The sequence below is a fragment of the Athene noctua genome, chromosome 27 (assembly GCF_965140245.1).
Source record: "Athene noctua chromosome 27, bAthNoc1.hap1.1, whole genome shotgun sequence".
Lineage (NCBI taxonomy): Eukaryota > Metazoa > Chordata > Aves > Strigiformes > Strigidae > Athene > Athene noctua.
Window position 1 is genome coordinate 2,946,105 of NC_134063.1, and position 20,058 is coordinate 2,966,162.

Here is a 20,058-nt window from a genome sequence, read left to right on the forward strand (position 1 = left end):
CCCCCTTCCATCCCCACCGCAGACCCCGGGAGCTCCTGCCCTTCTCCAGACACTCCCCACTCTCCTCTCCTCGGGCCAGCGGCAGCAGATGCCCCTCTCAGCTCTGCCCGAGCCCAGGGAGCAGAGGGGCACTGAGGGGCCGGGGGCTGCCAGGGGCTGCTCTGTGCCACCACAAACACCATGGTTGTTTTGCATCGGCAGATTTGGCCATGCTCTCGGTGCTGAGCCACTCTTCTCTCTCTGGGACACAGCGTGTCCTGCCCGGGCGCAGCAGGATCGGGCTCAGTAACCGTTGCCAGGTTCCCATGGAGTCTGGCCGTGGGGAGTCCTGTGGGCTTTTTGTCCTGCTCCCCAAAGGGCATTAGCAGCAGAGCCAGAGCCGTGGTGGTGCAGGAGCTTAAACTTTTGGAACAACACAGCAATATTATACTTAGAACAAGAGAGATTTTTGCTGTCTCTATGTCAAGTTGACAAGCCAAAGCCTTGTTTGAGCAAAAGCATCCCAAAGCAATTACACCTTGACGGGGACATTTCATCAGGACGTTTGAAGGATGTTTTGTGTCCATTGCCAATGTGGCAAGCAATCTCAAGGTCCATGTATCCTTGGCTGAACTCCTCTCAGTACAATACTAAAAATGACGGGTGTAGGTCAAGAGCCTTGCCCAGGTGTAGACCCTTCCCCTGAGCATGTGCAGTAGTAGAAGTATTGTGGTAGCAGTATTCTAATAGTATGTAAATTATTGACCAATCATTGTAGAGGGGATGGACTTGGAAAATGATTAATCTGCAAGTTTTGTGTATAAATATAGTGTGGAAAATGCTGTTGGTGTGTGGGATTTATGGAAGGCCACCAAGCACACAGGCTTGCCCAACCCTGAAATGAAGAAGCAACGTCCCCTCCCGAGCGTGTCATTATTGATCCGTTGTACATTGGGCAATAATTCTGCTTTTTAGACAACAGCGGGACCGGGAGTGGGGCATAGGGGTGGATGTCACCCAACCCTCAGACACCCCATGTCTTCATTCTGGGGAGCCCCAAACTCTGCCAGCACATCAGGAAATGGCGAGCAGCAGCAGACACCCACTGGGACATCTGCTTTGTTGTCCATCCCCCTCAGCCTCACCCGAGGCTCCCAACCACATCCTCGCTGTCAGCCCTGCAGCATCACACCTCTCTCGCCCCTCACCTGACTTTGAAGAGCTGGGGGGGGCACGGGCACACACCCCAGCCAGGGCCCAAGGCCTTCGTCCTGAACACACCAGCGTCCCCTCCTGTGGGGACAGGGCTCGCTGCAAAGCCCTTCCCAGCCTCGAGACCTTCCCGCCCTCCCTCGCCTCCCACCCCGCTCAGCTCCGCAGCCCGGCATCGCCTCAGCGCCGCAGCAAAAGGACCCCAAATCCCCCCAGGAACGGGCAGGGAGGAGCTGCCGGCCGGCCTGGGACCCTCCTCCCCTGGCCTGGCTGCAGCCTGGGCACACACGAGAGCGGGACAGGGGCAAACTTGAAGAAGAACAAAAAAATTAAGAAATCACTGCACAAGCCCTCAAGTGCCTGGAAACTTCCCATCTCTTTATTGCCCCTTTCCCACCCGAGCTCCACAACCTGGGCCCAGCACAGGCCACGGCGCCTGCGGGAAGCGGCCTCAGCTCCCCAGGCTGATAGAGCTGGTCCCTGGCAACTTCAGTGGCCACAAAGGGAAAATGGCTGTTGCCACATTCAGGGTGATTTGACTCAGCCTAGGAGTGTTGTTAAAGACTGCAGGAAAAAAAAAATTCAAGCCTTCACTTTGCCTTTATGCCTGTCTGGCAGGTGACCATCGTCCACAAGTCTCCCTCTGATGTTTTCTTCAGAGCTCCTCTTGCTACAATCCTACTGACAAATCCCTTCTTGTTGTCAGACACATCACTGGACGCTTCCAACTCTAACTGAGCTTTGGCCTCTCCTCTCTCCTCCCTGCGTGTGCGAGCCACGGCTCTGCCCCTTCCTGCCAGGCCTGACCTTGCTCCCAGAGATGGTGCAATTCCTTTTGCCTCTGCAGCTCAGCGAGCAGGTCCCTGCTCGGCCAAGCCCCCTTCTGCCCCCTCGCTTGACGCCTGACACGGGGCAGTTGCCTGCTCCCCAGCTCCTCCAAGGTGCTTCTTCAACCCTGAGCAGCACTCGCCGGCTCCTGAGGCCTCACCTGCAGGTTGCCAGGGACTCTGCTAAGTACCTCCCCGAAGAGCGTAACGTTTGCTCTCTCACAACCCTCCGGAGCAACTCTGCTGCCCTTTTCTCCTCCTTCCAGTGACCAGCTTCAACTCAACAATCCTGTCATGGCTCTGGCCCAGACAGTGCCCTCCCACCCCATGTCCTACAATCCACAGCTACTGAGGAGTTGACAGCTGCTGTAAGACAAGAGCTTTCTCCTTGTCCAAGAGCTGATACAGAGATTTCTGCTATTTGCCTACAGAATAACATCTCATCAGTGCTTTGCCAGAGCCCATGCAGGACCCTGCTGCCCTCTAAAGTGTCATAGGAGTCTCCCTGCCCCAGCTACCTTTCTGAGGCACACTGTAAGATATTTCCTCCTAAATCCAATTGCTTTCAATGAAGATGATGAGACTTTGGAACAGGTTCGCCAGAGAACTTGTGGAACTCCATCATCGGAAGCATTCAAAGTCAGCTTGGCTGAGGCTTTGAACAACATTTACTGAAAGATATCCCTTCCCATTGCAGAGCATTGGAATTGAATGTTTGTTACAAGGTCTTCTCTGACCCAAACTATTCTGTAAGTCATGAAAAGCCACAGATATTCCCCAGTGATAGTCCTCGAGCTCCCTCACATTCACCCAGCAAACAGCACACCCACCCCACACAGCAGCAGACTCCAAAGCTATCTGCAAAGACTTTTATTCGCTTCAAAGGATTAAAAAGTGGCCAAAACCCCCAGCACAGGACTACTGTGGGCCCTTGGCTGTGCCACAGACAAGGCACCCAAGTTTCAGTAAACCAACAGCTTCCCAGAAGGACAGCACACATCAGAAGTGCTGCCCCCCCAGCCCTCATGGCTTTCCCAGTCCTCAGGGGGTTCAGACACCCCTCAATGGGGCACAGGTAGCAGCCCAGGGCCAGACGTGGGCTCAGAGGCGGACAAGGAAGGCCAGGTCAAGGCCATCGGGGATACAAAGCTCATCCAGGTGCAGGGGGGAGGCACTGAAGGGCAGGTGCACAGGGAAGAGGTGGCTGGTGTCCACCAGGAGCTGGCTGGATCCCTCTCCATACCGGTCCTGCAGCTGCCTCTGCAGGGACACAGTGCTCACACCCAGGGCTGCCCCAGTCAGGACAGCCCCCCCCAGCACCAGAGCCCAGGTTCCGCTTACCTCAACACTGCTGATGAAGCTGGGGCTGACACGCTCCTCCAGCCCGGCAGACGGGGTGTAAGCCCGGAGGATCTTCACAACCTGGAGGAGATGGCGGCAACCGTGAACAGGGAAGGGCACATCCAGACACCTGTGGGTATGGTGTGGCCCCCACCCCAGTGCCATCACATCCCCAGTGCACCCAGGGAGGCCAAGCAGCCCTGGGTCAGGAGGAGTGCCCAGCAGGCAGCAAGCCCCAACCCTTCCAGTACCTGTTGGGGTGAGAGCGCTGTGCACAGGCTGCAGAGAGCTCCAGCGTCCTCCTCTGTCACCTTCTTCACCTGCAGCAGCTGGGCAGCCTGGACCAGGGGCTCCAGCATCTCCCAGGCCCCGCTCTGGTGCAGCCCCTCTGCCCGCAGCCACTGCTCCAGCTGACTGATGTTGTACCTGCCAGGGAGCCGCAGTCAGGGGCAGGCACGGGCCGTGCCCCAGCTCCCCCAGATACAGCTGCACGGGGACTGACCTGAGCTGGATGCCACGGCTCCAGCAGCATGTGTCCTTTCTCAGCAGCAGGTAGTTGAGGGTGGTGCCAGTGACCAGGAAGAGGAGCTGGCGCAGGGCCTGGTGCCCCACACTGGGGGCCAGCCCGTGGTGGTCCATGGCCGCACAGAAGGAGCCCAGCTGCTGCAGCAGCTCAGGCAGGGTGTGGGCAGGGGCTGTTGAGGACCGGCGGCGGCCAGGAGGGCAGGAGGAAGACAAGCCCTGTATGGGCTCACTTTCCAGCATTGCAGCAACTAAAGGGTAGAAAAGGCTCATCGTAACAAGGCAGACACCCCGCATGATGCCTCAAGCGGCTCCTTGTCTCTGTGGCCCAGCTGGGGACGCAGGGGCCAATGACACCTCCAGAATAGCTGGTCCAGGCTAGCCCAAGGGCTGGCCCTGCTCCGTTAGGCTGCAAAGTGGGGCATGGGGTAACAGAGGTCCCCATGGCTGCAGCCCAAGGTCCCCAGGATGCTGAGACCACTTTAGGAGACTAAGCCAGGATGCTTGAGGAGTAGATGGTCCCCCATAGAAGGGGGCCCCCAGTTCAGACCCGACCTTCCCCCTCTGGGTACTGCCTCTGTAACAGAGCAGGCAGCTCACCCAGCTGAGCACAGCGCTCCCTCCCTCAGCCCCTGTCCCACAAGTGCCCTGCGAGCCCAGGCCATACCAATCATGGGTCTGAGGCACTTCTCAGCGGTGCGGATAAGCTGCTGGTAGAGCTGGACAGCCAGGGCACCCAGGCTGTGGCAGGAGCTCTGGGGGTCCACGTTCTGCAGGCGATGCTCATTCTGCCGCGCTGTGTTCCCCTGCCAGTAAATCTGTGGGCACAGGCTGGGTGAGAACCAGCAGTACCCGGGGACCCAGCAGGGTCCCCAAGCAAGCATGGAGCTGTGTCAGCCCCACACATCCCTGGCTACCTAGGATGGGGCAAAGAGGGTGCAGCCCCAGGTGGGGGCAAACCCTGTCCCCCCTCAGCTCCCTCCCTTCCCAGGGAGGTGATAGACCCCCTACAGCACAGCCCTACCTCGTCCTGGCTGTACTGGCGCAGGCAGTTCAGGAGCCGGCAGGTGTTGGCGAGCCAGAGGGCCACCGTGTTAAAGTCATCGCTGTGCTTCTGCAGGAGGGAACAGACAGCACCGGGGTCAGGAGGGCTCTGGCAGTTCCCGCAGCAAGCCCTCACATCCCACAGTAGCCCCATCAGCCACACAGAGATAGCTGCAGCCTAGTTAGGACTGAGGGGGGGTAAAGAGCTGCCAGACCCTCATGCAGGTGCTCTGCAGCACCCAGGGGCACCCCTCACCCCAGACACTACAGTCAGGCACTGCCCCCTACTGCCACCCCCACCTTGGCCAGGGAAGCTCCTGCTCCTCGGTCCAGCCCACACCCCTCAAGCCCAGCACCTTCATGACCCTTTTGATGGCATCAATGGCTGCGTCCAGGAGGGAGCGGGCCCGTGGCTCGTCACAGCAGTGGTCCGCGTGCCGGAAGCACAGGAAGAGGATGTAGGCTGGCAGCTCTGGGAGTGCCCCAAGGCGACTCTGCGGTTTGTAGTCTGCAGGGGAAAGCAGGACAGTTGGGATCCAGGCAGCTATGGAAAGCTGGTCCTGAGCCAAGCAAGATGCTGCCCCAGCAACACCCAAAGGGTGAGCACCCACGGAGGGGTGCAAGGAACACGAGCAGGGATCAAGCTGGGGTAAGGAGTCCCCATCTCTCCCAACCCTACCCGTGATGATGGCCTTGATAATGCGCCCTGTGTCCTCCATCCTCCATGCTAGCATGGCCTGGGACCGCCCAGACAGGGATGGGACCATGGTGGAGTGGGACAGGACCACAGCGGACTCTGCTGACTCCTGCACTGGCCTGGTCGTCCCTCTCTTCACTGCGGGAGAGAAGCACAGGTCACATCCTGCTGTGTCTTGGGCTGTGGGACCACAGGAGGTCCCTCAGCTCAGTACAAATAGATGCTGCCCAGCATCTCTGGTTTGGGGCAGGAAGGTGGGGGAACTCTGCTCCCCATATTGAGGCTGGATGATGCTCCAGCCGGCCCACTGCCCCCCTCCCATGCAGGCACTTGCCTGTGAGCTCCTGGATCTGCTTTGCATAGGCTCTCAGCTGCTTCTGGAGCTTCAGTGTGGTCCTCTCCTGCTTCTCCAGCTTTTGGGCCAGCTCCTGAGCAGGGACAGTCCCAGCTGGGGTCAGCCAGCCTCCCTCAGCTGGACACCCACAGCAGCACCCACCAAGTGGAGCAGAGCTGGGGATACAGCTGGGTCCCCCACATTGCTCCTGAAGGGGCTGCTACAGTTCACCCAGGGCAAGGGGGTGGAAATCAGCCCCAGGCCCAGTCCTGCCCACCACTCCTTACCCAGTTCTGCTCCTTAAGCCGCAGGACATGGTGCTGCAGCCCCTCCTGCCCCTGCTGCTGCTGCAGGTCCTTGATGAGGGCTGCCTGCTGCTGGCTCAGCTGCTTGAGTGAGGAAATGTTGAGGTGCAGCCCTTCTACCTCCTCCTCATGCTGCTGCTTCTCCTCCCGCAGCTGACTTGCCAGCAGCCTGCAGACATGCACCAGGGGAAACTGAGGCACCAACCTCCTTCAGCTGCCACACCCCAGCCCATGGGGAAGCAGCTGAAGGTGTATTTCTCCCCTGAAGTATCAGAGCTGGGAACTCTCCACCTGCCCAGACACCCTGGAGGCAGGACATGGCCTAGGAGTATTATTAAAGACTGAGGCAAAGTTCAGTCTCACTTTGCCTTTATACCTATGTGTCAGGTGACCCCATCATCAAGTATCACTGATGTTTTCTTCAGAGCTCCTCTTGCTACAATCCTACTGACAAATCCCTTCTTGTTGTCAGACACATCACTGGATGCTTCCAACTCTAACTGAGCTTTGGCCTCTCCTCTCTCCTCCCTGCGTGTGCGCGCCACGGCTCTGCCCCTTCCTGCCAGGCCTGACCTTGCTCCCAGAGATGGTGCAATTCCTTTTGCCTCTGCAGCTCAGCGAGCAGGTCCCTGCTCGGCCAAGCCCCCTTCTGCCCCCTTGCTTGACACCTGACACGGGGCAGTTGCCTGCTCCCCAGCTCCTCCAAGATGCTTCTTCAACCCTGAGCAGCACTCGCCGGCTCCTGAGGCCTCACCTGCAGGTTGCCAGGGACTCTGCTAAGTACCTGCTCCAGCCACCCAGGAAAATACAGCTGGAGAGAAGGGCAGGAGAGCCAGGGCTGCCCCACACCCAGCTAGGCAGCAAGGGGCAGGCTGCCCTTAGTCCCCCCAGCCCAGCTGGGGCTACAGTGCCCATAGAGGGTGAGGAGGTGGCTGATTCAAAGAGGATTTGCAGCAGCCCAGCATCACAGCACTGTCCAGGCAGCTGCAACCCGCACTGTGGCTGGCTCAAACCCCAGGGAAAGCCCCCCCAGCAGCCCTCTGTGGGGAAACCAGCCTCAGCTGGGGACCATCTCCCTGGGGCCACACTCACCTATTGGCAACCTGTACCGCATCATATGCGTGCTTCAAGTCATCATCCACTGCCACCTTCTCCGGGCTCCTGCCCAGCCTCAGCATCTCAGTTATGTTCTGCAGGGTGAGGAAAGCAGGATGAGGCCAGCCCCGCCAGCTTGGACCCATCCCCCTGCTCACAGCAGTGGGGCAGGGGCTTACCCTGCGCTTGAGGAAGTCCAACGGTTTCCTCTCCTCTGGCTCTGCTGCAGCCTTAGACCTCCGCAGCTCCTCCCGGGTCCGGGCCAGCTCCTCATTGACAGCATTGAGCTGCCCCAGGAGGAGGAGGTACGCCTTCTCAAAGGGATCCTGGCCTACGGTGCCATTCAGCAGCATCTCACCGCTGGGCTGTGGCCCCTCTGGCACCTGCTGCCAGCGCTCCTCCTGCCCCTGTGCGCAGAGACAGGGCTTGGCACAGCAGCCACTGCTGGGCACCAGAAATCCTGCAGGAGCCCCTCCCCAATGGGGCCAGCTCCCAGCCAGGAGCCCCAGGGCACAGCTGTCCCCATAGCCAGGGGAAGGGACAGTCCACTTATCACCCTCACCCCACTGTCCCCACCAGTGTCACCACTAGCCTCAGCCTGCTGGTCGGAGCCATCTCGTGAGGGAGCTGTGGACATGGAGGACAAGTAGCTGCTCTCGGAGCCCAAGAAACTCTCTGATGAAGGGGACCGCCTCAGGGTGCTTTGCTAGTGGGGAAGAGAAAGACAAGGTTGTTCTCCTGCACCCCAAGCACCTGCTGGCACATCAGCTGGGGCAGAGCATCCTCAGGACGATACCTTGGCTCAGGGATCCCCCAGCACATGAGCTGGGGAGACCATTCTCCTGCAGAAGGTGCCCTGGACCAGCCAGCACTGCCTATTCCCCCCAGGGAGCGAAAGAAGGAGTTGCCCTGAGCCTCCCCGTGTCCCTGCCAGCCCCTCACCCTGTGGAAGTCCACCTCATCCCGCAGATTCTCATAGCCCTGCTCCAGGCGGGCGTACTCCTGCACCAGGCTCTGGTAGCGTGCCCGCTCCTCCTCCAGCTCCTGCAGCAGCTCTTGGCTGTCCCGCGCCGCACGCTGGTGCTGCTCTGTGGGGACAGACACAGCAGGGAGTGGAGACAGGCAAAGCCAGGACCCCTTTGCGAGGGGACACACAGGAACAAGCCTGCAGGACCAGTCCCATATCCAGGGGAATGGGATGAGGGGATGAGAGGACCCCTTTTACCTTCCAGGTCCTGCGACTGCTCCAACACACGCTGGGTCAGGGTATCCCTCTCCTCTGCCAGCTGCAGCTTCATGGCTTCCACCTCCGCCAAGCGCTGTGGGAAAGCGGAAGAGCAGGTAGAGCCCGAGCCCTGCCCGGGGCCAGCCCTGGCTGCCAGGTCTCCTCCAGGGACCACCCCACGGCAAGAAGCGCAGCATGCTGCACGCAAGCACCGCAGAGCCCCAGCAGAGCAAGAGCATCCCCTGGACAGACAGACCTGCCTGAGCTCCTCGACCTCCTGGCCCAGATAGCCCTTCACACTGTTCCTCTCCAGCTCGGCCAGCCGCTCCTGCAGCTGATGGACCTGGCTGTCCCGGGCCACCTCCTCCTGCAGGCGCTGCACCTCGGCCTGCAGGCGCTGCAGCTCCTCAGCATGGGCAGCGTTCAGCCCCGAGAGCTGCTCTGCCAGCCGCTGCTTCTCCTGGGCCTTGAGACAGACAGAGCACGTCAGGCAGCAGGTCAGGAGTAATCCCCACATGCCTCCCATCAGTGAGAACCCACGCATGATCAGGCTGCCCTTCTGCAACGAACCTGGATACCCCAGTTCCCACCCACCCGTTTGGAGCCCTGAGCCTCTGGCATCACCTCAAACAGAGCTCAGGCCTGGAGAGCTCTCCATGATGTGTCATCTCACATGGGGTCACACACGAGCTTTGCCATGGCTTCACAGCCCATTACCCGTGTCCTGGCCAGCCCCAACAGCAGAATTTTCCATCCCTGCACCCCCCAACCCCCAGAGACAGGATCACAGCACAGGAACCCTCCCACCCCCTCCACAGACACCCCCAGACCGGGAGTGGTGACAGCCAAAGCAGAGACACCCAGATAGCAATGGCAGATGCTGGCAGCAGGAATGTGGTGGGATAACACATCGTGCCACAACTGTTCCCAGCACCTGACACTGCTGCAAGGCTGCACCCAACCAAGCACCCAGGAGGGTGCCCATCCCATCCCCACGGCCACCAGCCCCACATCCAGTAGGGAGCAGTGAAAACCCAGACGCACAACTCCTGCCTGGGGACACGTGTCAGGCAGGGTCAGCACCCGCCCCAGGGCTGGGAAAAACAAGGGCAGGTATAGTTTTGACTGCACAGGGACTGGGAAGAAGTGGCCAGCAAAAGTCAGCTGCCCCCATGCCCCGAGACCCCCAAAGGGCTGAAGCCAGCACCCACCTGCTCATCCAGCCTGCACTGCAGCTGTATCACCTTGATCTCCATGCCCCTGTGCAGCTGCTTGTAGTGCTCGACCGAGCGCGCCTCGACACGCAGCCGCCGCAGCTCCCGGCGTGCCCGTGCCCGGCGGTAGCAGCACTGCAGGTAGATGACGGCCCCGCGCAGGCGGGTGTAGTGGGTCCGGGCCAGCCAGCCCCTGACAGCAGCCTGGATCACCACAGCTTTCTGGTGCCACAGCATCTGTGGAGGGAGAGATGGAGCAGTGGCACTGGCGGCAGCACAGTCCCCCCAGGGGCGACGGGGACACCCGCTGTCCTGCCAGGCTCCTACCTGCTGGTAAAGACGTCGGGCAAACATGCCCCGGGCAAAGGCTTGGATGGTGATGACAGCCCTCCGTGTGTGGAGGTAGGAGCGGCGGGCCAGAACCATCCTCAGGGTCTTCTGCAGCGTCACAGCAGCCCTGGTCCTTCGCAGCATCCTGGTGAACCTGCAGGCAGGACAGAGTGCTGGGCGGGGGTGGGCAAAGCCTGGAGCCAGGAGAGCTGCCAGCTCAGCAAGGCTGAGCTCTGTCTCTGCTCCCTGCAGCCCCCTGCCCGAGGCCTGTGACCCGCTCACCTCCGGGCCAGCATGCCCCGGGCATGGCACTGCAGGCAGACAGCCGCAGCACGGGCCCGTCCGAAGCGCCTCCGTGCCAGCCAGCCCCGCAGGTGCCTCTGCAGCAGGGTGCAGGCTGCCCTCAGCCGCTGGTACCGCAGCTCCTCCAGGTAAGCCACTTGGCCAGCCCGAAAAAACACCTTGTTCTTCCCACACTGGTACTTGCTGGGATCCTACATGCAAGGGTGGAGTCAGTCCCAGGGACAAAACATACCCCAGCCAGGCTCCCCCAGGAGCAATGCTCCTCATGCCTCTGATCTCCCCATCCAGCCTCCCATCTCTCATCTCCCCACTTCTGTACCACACTGGGCACCGACACATGGGGACAAGCCTCTGCAAGGGATACTCTGGTACCACAGCTGCACCCCCCAGGCAGGACCCTTACTTGGAGCAGTCTCTCAAGGGCAAGGCTGCAGATCTGCTTCTCATCAGTGCCCATCAGCTCCTCTCTGCTCAACAGAGCCCTGTACCTCTCTAAGAACTCCTGGTACGTCCACCTGTGGGGGACAGAGCAGGGTCAGAGGTGCTGTGGCTACAGAAGGGGGTTGGGGAGGGCCTAGGGTGCTGCTGAAGCAGGGGGGTACCTGGAGGGGTAGCCTGAGGCACTGATCCGGATGGTTTCCAGGACCCCACAGGCTCGGAGCTGCTCCACTGCTCGCCTGGAGTCAAACCTGGGGCAAAGAGGGGCTGGTCTAGAACGGGTCCCAGCCAGCCTGGCACTCTTCAAGTTGTGCAGGGCTGGGGCAAGAGAGACACAGACCGAAGGGACAGTACTGCCCCACAGCATCCCCAGCCCCCTCCCCTCCAGCCTCCCTGGCCAGGCACTCACACAAAGGGCTGCTTGCCGTCGTTGGGTTTGATGCAGCGGATGTAGTGCGCTGTGGTGCTGCCCAGCATCTCCATCAGCCGGTTCAGGGAGGCTTTGAACTGCAGAGGACAAGGCAAGCGTGGTCAGGGCCAGCAGGAACATCCTGGGGCTTGTGGGGTCCCCTGGGCCAGGACACAGATGGGTCCTGGTTGTCCAGGGCCAGCACGTATTTCCCCCACCCACCACATACCTGGCTGGAAATGGTCTTCTTGCTCTTTTGACTACTGGGCAGTGACCTGCGGCTGGGGCGAGCAGCCATCCTGGGCCCACCGGACCTGCGGGACTGCAGGGATGTGGGGCCATCCCCTTCCTCCAGGAAGAGCTCAGCGAGCAGGGCACACTGCACAGAGCAGAGCTGAGAGCCAGGCACACCTTGCAGCAAGCACCACCCAACACCCAGAGAGCCATCACCACCCAGGAGACACAGCCACAAGAGACCATGGCTCCACAGAGGCCAGCCCAGTGCACGGTCCTCTGTCCTGCTACAGCCCAGGTATGCCAGGTCCAGCTGTGCCCCTGCCTGCTGCTTCTCCCAAGAAAAACCAAGTGCAAGCCACAGGCACCTGCCCAGATGTGCTCGAGAGCCCTCCAAGATGTCCCTTACCTTCTGCCAGGCCCACGCAGGATGGAAGGAGAAGGGACAGTGTTACAGACCTGGAAGCAGCAGGACACTCCAGCCCTCCCAGCAGGGCGATGGCCAAGGTCTCCCCCAGGACGGGAAAGCCCAAAGCAGGGAAATGTGGTGGGGAGCACCCACATCTCCAGGCACCCTGACCGCAGCCAGCACTGCATGGGGCTGTGCCAGCAGGTAGACACGGCTTTACCCTGCACAGTTCATACCTCCTACTCCATCAGTCCTGCTCAGCCCCAGGGCCACAAGCCAGCCAGGCTCTGCCCTACACAGCCCCTGCTCAGGGTGGCCCTCACCTTACTGGCTTGCAGCAGCCCCACCAGCTCCTTGGGGACAGCATCCCTGTTCTTCTCCACAAATCCATCACACTGGTATTCCACCTGGCAGGAGACACAGCAGCATTAATCTGCAGATTCTCAAACTGGTTTGGTCAGTGCTCCGCTTGGACGGAGTCCAAGGTTTTTGGAAGAAATCCTTGCAGGCATCTGAGTGGTGGCCACACAGCCCAGCTGCAAGGCTGCTGATGGGAACCATCACAGCCAAAGTTTCCATATTTTTACCCTCAATTAAAGAGCTGCAGCAGAGCCAGCAGCATCCACTTCCCAGCCTGGGAGGGTGCAGACAGCTGCCACAGGCACCCAGGACAGCGGGACACAGCAGGAGCTGCCACCAGCAGCTCTAGACAGGGCAGGCCAGGTGCCCGCTGGTGCGGAGCCACTGCCGAGCCCCCCCGCCAAGGGCTGTGCTGCCACAGCTTCCCCTACCTTGCCAGCAAAGTGGCAGACAACAAAAGCATCTCTTGGCCTCTTGGGCTTCTGGAAGTGGGAACTGCTGAGATGGGTTTGGTAAAGTTTCTGGGCCCAGCTTGAATCACTGCCTTGGGGCATCTGAAAGGCAAATGGGTCAGAAGAGGCAGGGGGGTGGGGGGAAGTGTTGCAGCTCTGGGTAGCCTCTGCAGCCTGCTCCCAGCACCCTTTTCCCACCTTGCACTCCTCATTCAGCAGGTCCAGGATGCCAAGTCGGCCCTCGATGAGCTCAATGCAGGGCTGGTTGTCACAGAACTCAATGAAGACCCAAGGGATCTCCTCAGTCACATAGTCCTCCTGCTCCAGCTTGAAGACATGCTGGAAGGCAAGGAGAGCAGAGCAGGACTGAGCCAGGAGGGGACAAAGGTGGCCAGCCACCACGCAGGCTGCAGGCAGTGGCTTGGTTTCCATAAGCAGCCATTCTCCTGGAGCAGGAGCACTTTGGGAGAAAGGAGGGGACCATGTCCAGCTCCAGCAGACTCTTAGAGCCCCATGTTTGCAGGGACCGAAGCATCAGCCACATTCAAGGCAGAGAACACCAAAAGTGACAGCACAGCAGAGATGGACAGGCCCCACCCTCCCTAGGTCCCAGCAAGGACACACATCTGGGTGGTACCCACCAGGTTGAAGAGCTGCTGTAGCTTCTCATTGGCATAATTGATGCAGAACTGCTCAAAGCTGTTGAGCTCAAACATCTCAAACCTGTGGGCAGCAGAGACCTGCCTGAGGCAGCTGCCAGGCAGAGCCACCCCAGCCAGCCACAGGCACGCAACTGCAGGGACAGGTACTGTCCCATGTCCCAGCTGGAGCAGTTGGTGGCCACAGACCCACAGCTGATGCAGGAGCAGGACTGTGCTCTTCCAGGCAGCCCAGGAGGGGGGAGCTGCTTACCCATAAATATCCAGGATGCCAATGGAGGTATGGTGGCCCTCCAGGGACCGCAGGGCATAGTTGACCCTGGTCACCATCCATCTGAAGACTTGCCCATACATATGTTTGGCCAGGGCATCCCGGGAGTCTAGCGCTTGTTGCCTGGAGAGGGGCTTCAGGTAGGTCTCGCCAGCAGTGACCAGCTTGCGGTGGCAGAGCCAGCGCATCACCTGCGAGGCCTCGAGGCCCAGCAGCCTGCAGAACAGCCCTAGGGCCTCATCAGCAGCCTGCAAAGGGACAGACACCGCAGCATTGCCGAGATGTGGCGCCTGCAGCCAGCACAGCTCCAAGGCCGCTACAGGATGCAGTTGTGTGGGCAGCTCTCACCCACCTCCACAAAGCAGCCATCCCCACGGCGGTCCCTCCCTCTGACCACGATGTTGCCCAGGTGCAGGATGGCCACCAGGATGCTGAACAGCTCCAGCTGCTCGGCCTCAGGGACACCTGCAGGCACAGCACAGACATGAGGGGCTCCCCCCACCCCGCACTGGTCTGAGCCCCCTGCATCACGCAAACCAGAGGGACAGGAGACAGCCGGGCTCCCAGCACTGGGATGTCTGACACCAGCACTCCTACACCAGCATCAGGGGGAGGGTAGTGGGACAACCAGCCCCGGGGACCAGCCCTGCCCGCCCAGTACCCAGGAGCGAGAAGGCATGCCGCGTGCTGTCCAAGTCGGCGGCATCGCTGGTGCTCTGGGCAGTGGCACAGTGGCCCTGGCAGGTGTAGTGGAAGGACTCTGCCCCACCTGTGGACGAGATGTATCAGGCTGTAAAGCGGCACAATGCACCCCACAGGGGTCCCAACCGCCCTTATCCCACCCTGGGGTGCCCAGCAGCAGCAGAGCCTCCTCCAGCACCCAGCCAGGGAGCGCAGGAAGGGCTGGCAGCAAGCTGTGCCGTGGGGCTTGTGGGGGCACTCACGGAGACCCAGGCCCTGGAGCTCAGGCAGGGTGGCTGAGGCACAGAGCTGGTAGAAGATGTGGTAGTTCCTCTCTGCTTTCGCCTGTGGATGAGAAAGAAAAAAATAGTCACCGAGAAGTCAGGACACTTTAGGCCACCCTGCTCCCCTGCAGAGGTGCTGCAGCCCCAGATGCAGGGACAAGGGACATCTTCCCCTCTCCCAGCTCAGCAGCTCTAGGGCTGCTTCCCCAGGAGGAGCACCCTCCCGCTCCAAGGACTGGGGCTCCCACTCAGCCCTGTCCCCATGGCACCCCAGAGAGTCACCTGGAAGGTGACACGGGACTTCTCCAGCAGGTAGGTTTTGATGGTGGCCCCTGTGACATGTGCTTGGCTGAAGCCGATCTCAATGTACTTCCCAAAGCGGCTACTGTTGTCATTCCTGGTTGTCTTTGCATTCCCAAAGGCCTGGTGGGGAAGGAGGGCAGGTGGTTTTAGAAGTCCCCAGATCTCCAGGTGCTCTGGAGAAGTTCAGTCCCCAGATCTCCAGGTGCTCTGGAGAAGTTCAGTCCCCAGATCTCCAGGTGCTCTGGAGAAGTTCAGTCCCCAGATCTCCAGGTGCTCTGGAGAAGTTCAGTCCCCAGATCTCCAGGTGCTCTGGAGAAGTTCAGTCCCTGCCACCCATTTTACAGGGAGGGGACGGACAACACACAGACATTGCATCACATCAGGGATACAGGCCCTGAGGAGCATGGGGAGAGCCTGCAGGGACACCCCAGCTATCCCCACGCAGAGCCTGGGGACCCAGGGGGACTCACCTCCATGATGGGGCTGGAGGCCAGCACCTTCTCCTCCATGCTGGAGTTGCACCGAGAGCCCCCAACAGTGGTGAAGTATCTCATGGCATACTTGGCCGACGCGGTCTTCCCCGCGCCCGACTCCCCGCTGATGACGAGGGACTGGTTCTTCCCAAACCTGCCAGAGAGGGACGTGAGCTGGGGACCGCCTGTGAGCCAGCAGGACCACTCCTTACACAGGCCACAGTCCAGAGGGGCTTCAGCCCTTCCCCACTGCAGCCCCAGGGATGCTCCCACATGATGCTCTCACCTCACCATCTGCTTGTACGCCTCCTCCGCCAAAGCAAAGATGTGGGGATCCATGTCCCCCATTTCACGGCCGCTGTAGGCATAAATCACCTCCTCCTCATAGATGGGCAGCGGCTTGTAGGGGTTGATGGCGACAAGGATGATACCTGGAGGAAGAGGATGGTGTAAAGGGCAGAAGGAGCACCTGTCCCAGGGAGTGATGGGGAGGCAGAGGGGGTGCACGGGGCTCACCACAGTAGGTGTAGATGGCGTTGGCCTCCAGGAAGCGCCGGCGCAGCGAGTGCAGCACAGCCGGCTCATGCAGGTAGCTCAGGGCCACCAGGTCATCGGCGCCTGAGAGGCAGTCGGGGTTGCAGAGAGGTGGAAGCTGGAACTCGATGGGGTAAGCCAGTGCCTGCAGGGATGGAGATGGAGCAGGACAAGAGCTGAGCAGGGTCAGGTGGCCCCACAAAGGCAGGATGGGTCTGCGGGGAGCAGCACAGTAAGAAGGATGCTGTCTGTGGGCCGTGCTTGAGCTTAGTCACCAGGAATCACAGCCCAGCCAGCAAGGCTAGCTGAGCTGGAGGCCTTTTGGGAAATCAGGCAGGAGCAGGCAGTGAGGACCAGCTCACTGGGCAGTCAGGGAACATAGGGAGCCAGACATAGCCACAGCCGTCTGGGCTCCCACTCAGACACCAGCCAGGACATATCCAGGCAATGTTTGAGCCTCTCCACACCCTGCTGAGGAGCCCAGGCTGGTTTGGGGGTGCAGAGGTGAACTATGTCCCATGTGGGGATGCCCAGCCACTTGGCAAGCACAGGAGGGACCTGCTGGGCTGCACAGTTCCAGCCTTACCGAGCCATCTTCCAGGCAGAGATGGAGAATAGCATCTCCTTCCTTGTAGCTTCTAGTTATTTCTGCCACCCTCCAGACTTCAACACTGTCAGGGATCCACACCCGGGCACCCTGCAGGGACACAGAAGGGAAGGGACCCCTGCAGAGAGCCACGACCAGGAGACAGGGAAAGCACCTGGCCACCAGCTTCTGGACCAAACATCACAGCCCTCCCCACTTAGAGTCCACCCAGTGCTCAGCATTGCCATGGGACCCAGCACCCTGCTAGAGACCCCATGGCCCCTTGGCTCCTGCAGTCAGGGGTCCCACTCAGCTGCTCTCCAGACGTGCAGGAAGGTGCCTTTGCTGGAACCTCACTTCTCCCCAGCAGTGCTGCCCACCCCAGCAAGATCAGAACCTCTCCTACCCTCGGCGTGGGGAGCTGCCTCCACCCCACCCAAGGGTGTGATCGCTCCTGCTGCTGCAGGGGAGGTTTCTGGAAACACTGAAGATGCCAAGCACGGGCCTTCCCAAACACCCACTGCGCTGGGGATGAGCACCATGGCTCAGCTGGGAGAGATACCAGGCTTGAAAGCAGATGGGTGCAGTACAGATCCCTTGCCAACTACTGAGCAGATCCAGACACTGTCACCAGCTCTGCAGACCCAGCAGCATCAGTGATAAGACAAGTCACCCCATGCCCTTTTCACCCCCCAAGATTTGTAGCTCCCTGGGGCCAGCCACAGGGTAACTTTGTGCCAGGGACCAGCTGGCCCCCATGGGACCGGTGTTCCCTGCCTCCAGCCCCGCCCCTGCCATCCTCGGTTTCCCTCTGCAGACTCTGATGCTGAAGTGGGAGTTCTGCAGCCTGGTGAGCCCTGACTTCCCTCTGCACCCAACCCTGAGCATTAACACCTTCCTCACGCCTGGAAAAAGCCTCTTCGGAGCCACCCTGCAGGGAGCAGGAGCCCACGCTCAGCACAAGCGAAGCAACACACCACCACAGGGGTAAAGAGGTAAAAACTAGGCCAAAAACCCTCCAAACCCTGCTGCAGGCATCCTGTCAACTGACGAGAGGGTGAATACCCAGCCCAAGCTGGCACCGGGTGACCCACGCTCCCAGGCCAGGGAGCTGCAGCTCCTGCTGCCCCCGCTCCTGGCGCGGGTGCCCGCGGCCCCGCTCTGTGCTGAGCTGTCAGACACCTTCTTGGCAGCTTCTGTCAGGCTGTGGGGAGCAGGGACTGCTTCCTCCTGCTGCTCCGAGCAGGCAGAGATGAGGCCGCATCCCAAGCTTAAAGAGGCAGGAGGAAATCTAATGGTTGCAGCTTTGCTCTCAGGCTGAGTTGGGAGCGTGCATCCGTTTCCCCAAACTCTGGGAGCTATTGCAGAGCAGCGACAGGGCTCTGACACATCACGTTCCCACCCCAGCAGGCTGGGGCCAGCCTCTAGCTAGAAACCAGGGCCTGAAAAACCATCCGGGTTTTGCTGATTTTGCAAATCCAGGGAAGTTGGCTGGCAGCAAATGTTTCCAGGTCTGCAGTGTGCAAAGCACATGTGTTAATGCATCATTGAAGTTGGTCAAACAAGCCCTGAATAGGCTGGAAATCTGGGGAGGGGGAAGGAAGGGCCCCAACTTTGGGTTCACATCCAAGAGTCACCAGAGAACTGAAGGTCTGACTTTGCAGTTGGAACGAAGAGGGCAGGAAGGGGATCAGGTTGCAGGGGCCGCTCAGCAGGGCGGCAGCGATAGGAAGCCATTATCTTTTTTATGAACAATAGCCGCTGGGGGGAGCGAAAAGTGCACGATGTACAGCTTCCCGGCAAGGCACTAACGGATTTGAGTCTGAAAACCCAGCTGGACAAAAGCGCATCTCTCAGCCGCTCCCCAGCTCTCCTCTGAGGGAGCGTCCAGGTGACACTCGTGTGGGCACAACCTGGATGGTCACCTCAGGGCTCCTCGGGGCACTTGGCTGGGTCAGTCACGCAGCCACTCCAGTCCCAGCCTGGCTAGCTATTTGGGACGAGGCAACCCACAATGACCCCCTTGTTTTGCCCAGACCAGCACCTCAGTCACTACAGTGACGGCTGCTGCACCTCTGACCTCTGCAGAGATGCTGGTACCCTCCAGCCCCACAGCTGATGTACACCCAGGGAGAAAAGACCACATTTAGGGTCTTCCCTAAGCTGTAGCAATCATTTTTGATACACAGCAGCAAAAGCAAGAGCCTGTCCTGCCACTTGCTCACAGCGGATTTGTCCTCAACAGGCAGAGCTGGACCAGGGTGGAGGGAGGAGGATGTGAGCCAGGATCAAGGGGATGAAGGCAGCCAGGCCAGGTGGGCAAGAAGCAGGACAGATGGTGGCCAGGCAGCACCAAACCCTTGTTCTCACTTGTGATGAGCACCCCTGCAAGATGCTGCACTTTCTAGGCCATGGGCCCCTGGGTGTCACACACAGGGTGGGCTGATGGGCCACCAGGTACCCTGAAAGGTGCCACCAAGCCGGGTGTCAGCAGGGAGGTGACCTAGGGGGACATGCAGGCCACAGCACCTGCAGCCACCCCGTGTGCTGAGCCCCCGGGGCAAGCACAAGATCCCCCAGGTCTGCAACAAGCACCCCAGGCCCATGGGCAGGGCCCCCCCAGCTGCTGCACCCCCCTCAGCTGCAGGGGGACAAAGCCCTTCCAGCTCCCTCTGCAGCACCCCGGGGTGGGATCCCCCGGGTCCCCTCACCTGAGTGTACAGGTCCTCCGAGGCCATGGCACCCCCCACGCTGCTGCCTGTGCTTCCATCCCCCCTGCCCGCAGTCCCTTTATGGCCGCTAATTGCTGCTAATTGGAGGGGGATGGGGGTTAGGGGTCCCCGCCCCACTCCACCTCCCGCTCCGCCCAACAGCCCCTCCCCGGGCCAGAGCAGCTCCCGAGGGGGGGTGTGTGGACTGTGTGGGTTCCCCCCACCTGCTGCCGCACCCCAAGATCCCTCCCAGCTCAGGCACCCCAAGGGCCCCTTGTGCAGAGCACTGTGAGACCCCCATTCAGGACACCTCCAGAATCCCCAGAACTGACACCCCAGGACCCTGCTTGTGACATCCTTAGAAGACTTATCTGGGACACACCCCCCTTCCCAGGACAGCCCAAACTTCCCCCCTACCTGCGACACCCCAAAAGCCCATCGAGGGCACTCAAAGACCCCTCCTATCTAGGGCACCCCAAAACTGCCCTCATCCAGGGCACCCTGGACCCACTCTGGGCCTTGATCACCTGCACCCCAGGTCCCCCATCCAGGGCACTCCAAGCACCCACATTCCACCACAGCCCCGTGGCACAGGCCCCTGCTCCCCCCTCGTTAGAGAAACTCCGGTAACGATGAAAACCTGTGGCCACAGCACCAGCAGTGTACTGAGAGCTGTCTGTGGGTGCCGTGGCCCATGGGTGCTGCTGTCTGCGGGTGCCACTGTCTGGGTCCTCACTGCCCATGTGTCCCTGCTGTCCCCCAGTCCTGTGGTGGCCCATCCAGCCCTGCAGAGCTGGGACAAAGCCTGGGTGACTGTCTACCACGT

General features: G+C 60.5%; 1 protein-coding gene across 1 annotated transcript; it reads right to left on the reverse strand.

Annotated features, from left to right (window-relative positions):
- Window positions 1-3,119: 3,119 nt before the first annotated feature.
- Window positions 3,120-19,259, reverse strand: LOC141970809 (unconventional myosin-Vb-like). Its single transcript, XM_074927693.1, has 37 exons — window positions 19,233-19,259; window positions 16,522-16,632; window positions 15,918-16,080; window positions 15,688-15,832; window positions 15,399-15,555; window positions 14,908-15,048; window positions 14,605-14,686; window positions 14,322-14,429; window positions 14,013-14,125; window positions 13,643-13,908; window positions 13,372-13,453; window positions 12,929-13,069; window positions 12,710-12,832; window positions 12,242-12,325; window positions 11,505-11,654; window positions 11,276-11,373; window positions 11,031-11,117; window positions 10,832-10,943; window positions 10,408-10,619; window positions 10,123-10,279; window positions 9,793-10,032; window positions 8,838-9,047; window positions 8,582-8,675; window positions 8,299-8,444; window positions 7,919-8,062; window positions 7,536-7,763; window positions 7,354-7,451; window positions 6,244-6,430; window positions 5,957-6,050; window positions 5,605-5,760; window positions 5,282-5,433; window positions 4,906-4,995; window positions 4,549-4,699; window positions 3,862-4,132; window positions 3,611-3,785; window positions 3,360-3,440; window positions 3,120-3,278 (listed from the first exon to the last, which is right to left on the reverse strand). Exons 1-37 carry the CDS (start codon window positions 19,257-19,259, stop codon window positions 3,120-3,122), a joined length of 5,235 nt encoding a protein of 1,744 aa, XP_074783794.1.
- Window positions 19,260-20,058: the final 799 nt, after the last annotated feature.

Coding starts and splice junctions, on each gene's coding strand:
- LOC141970809 (XM_074927693.1), bottom strand. CDS start 19,259: ATGGCCTCGGAGGACCTGTACACTCAG. Junction 12,833..12,928: donor TGCTGAATGAGGAGTGCAAG/GTGGGAAAAGGG, acceptor TTTGCCTTTCAG/ATGCCCCAAGGCAGTGATTC. Junction 6,431..7,353: donor GCGGTACAGGTTGCCAATAG/GTGAGTGTGGCC, acceptor GCATGTCTGCAG/GCTGCTGGCAAGTCAGCTGC.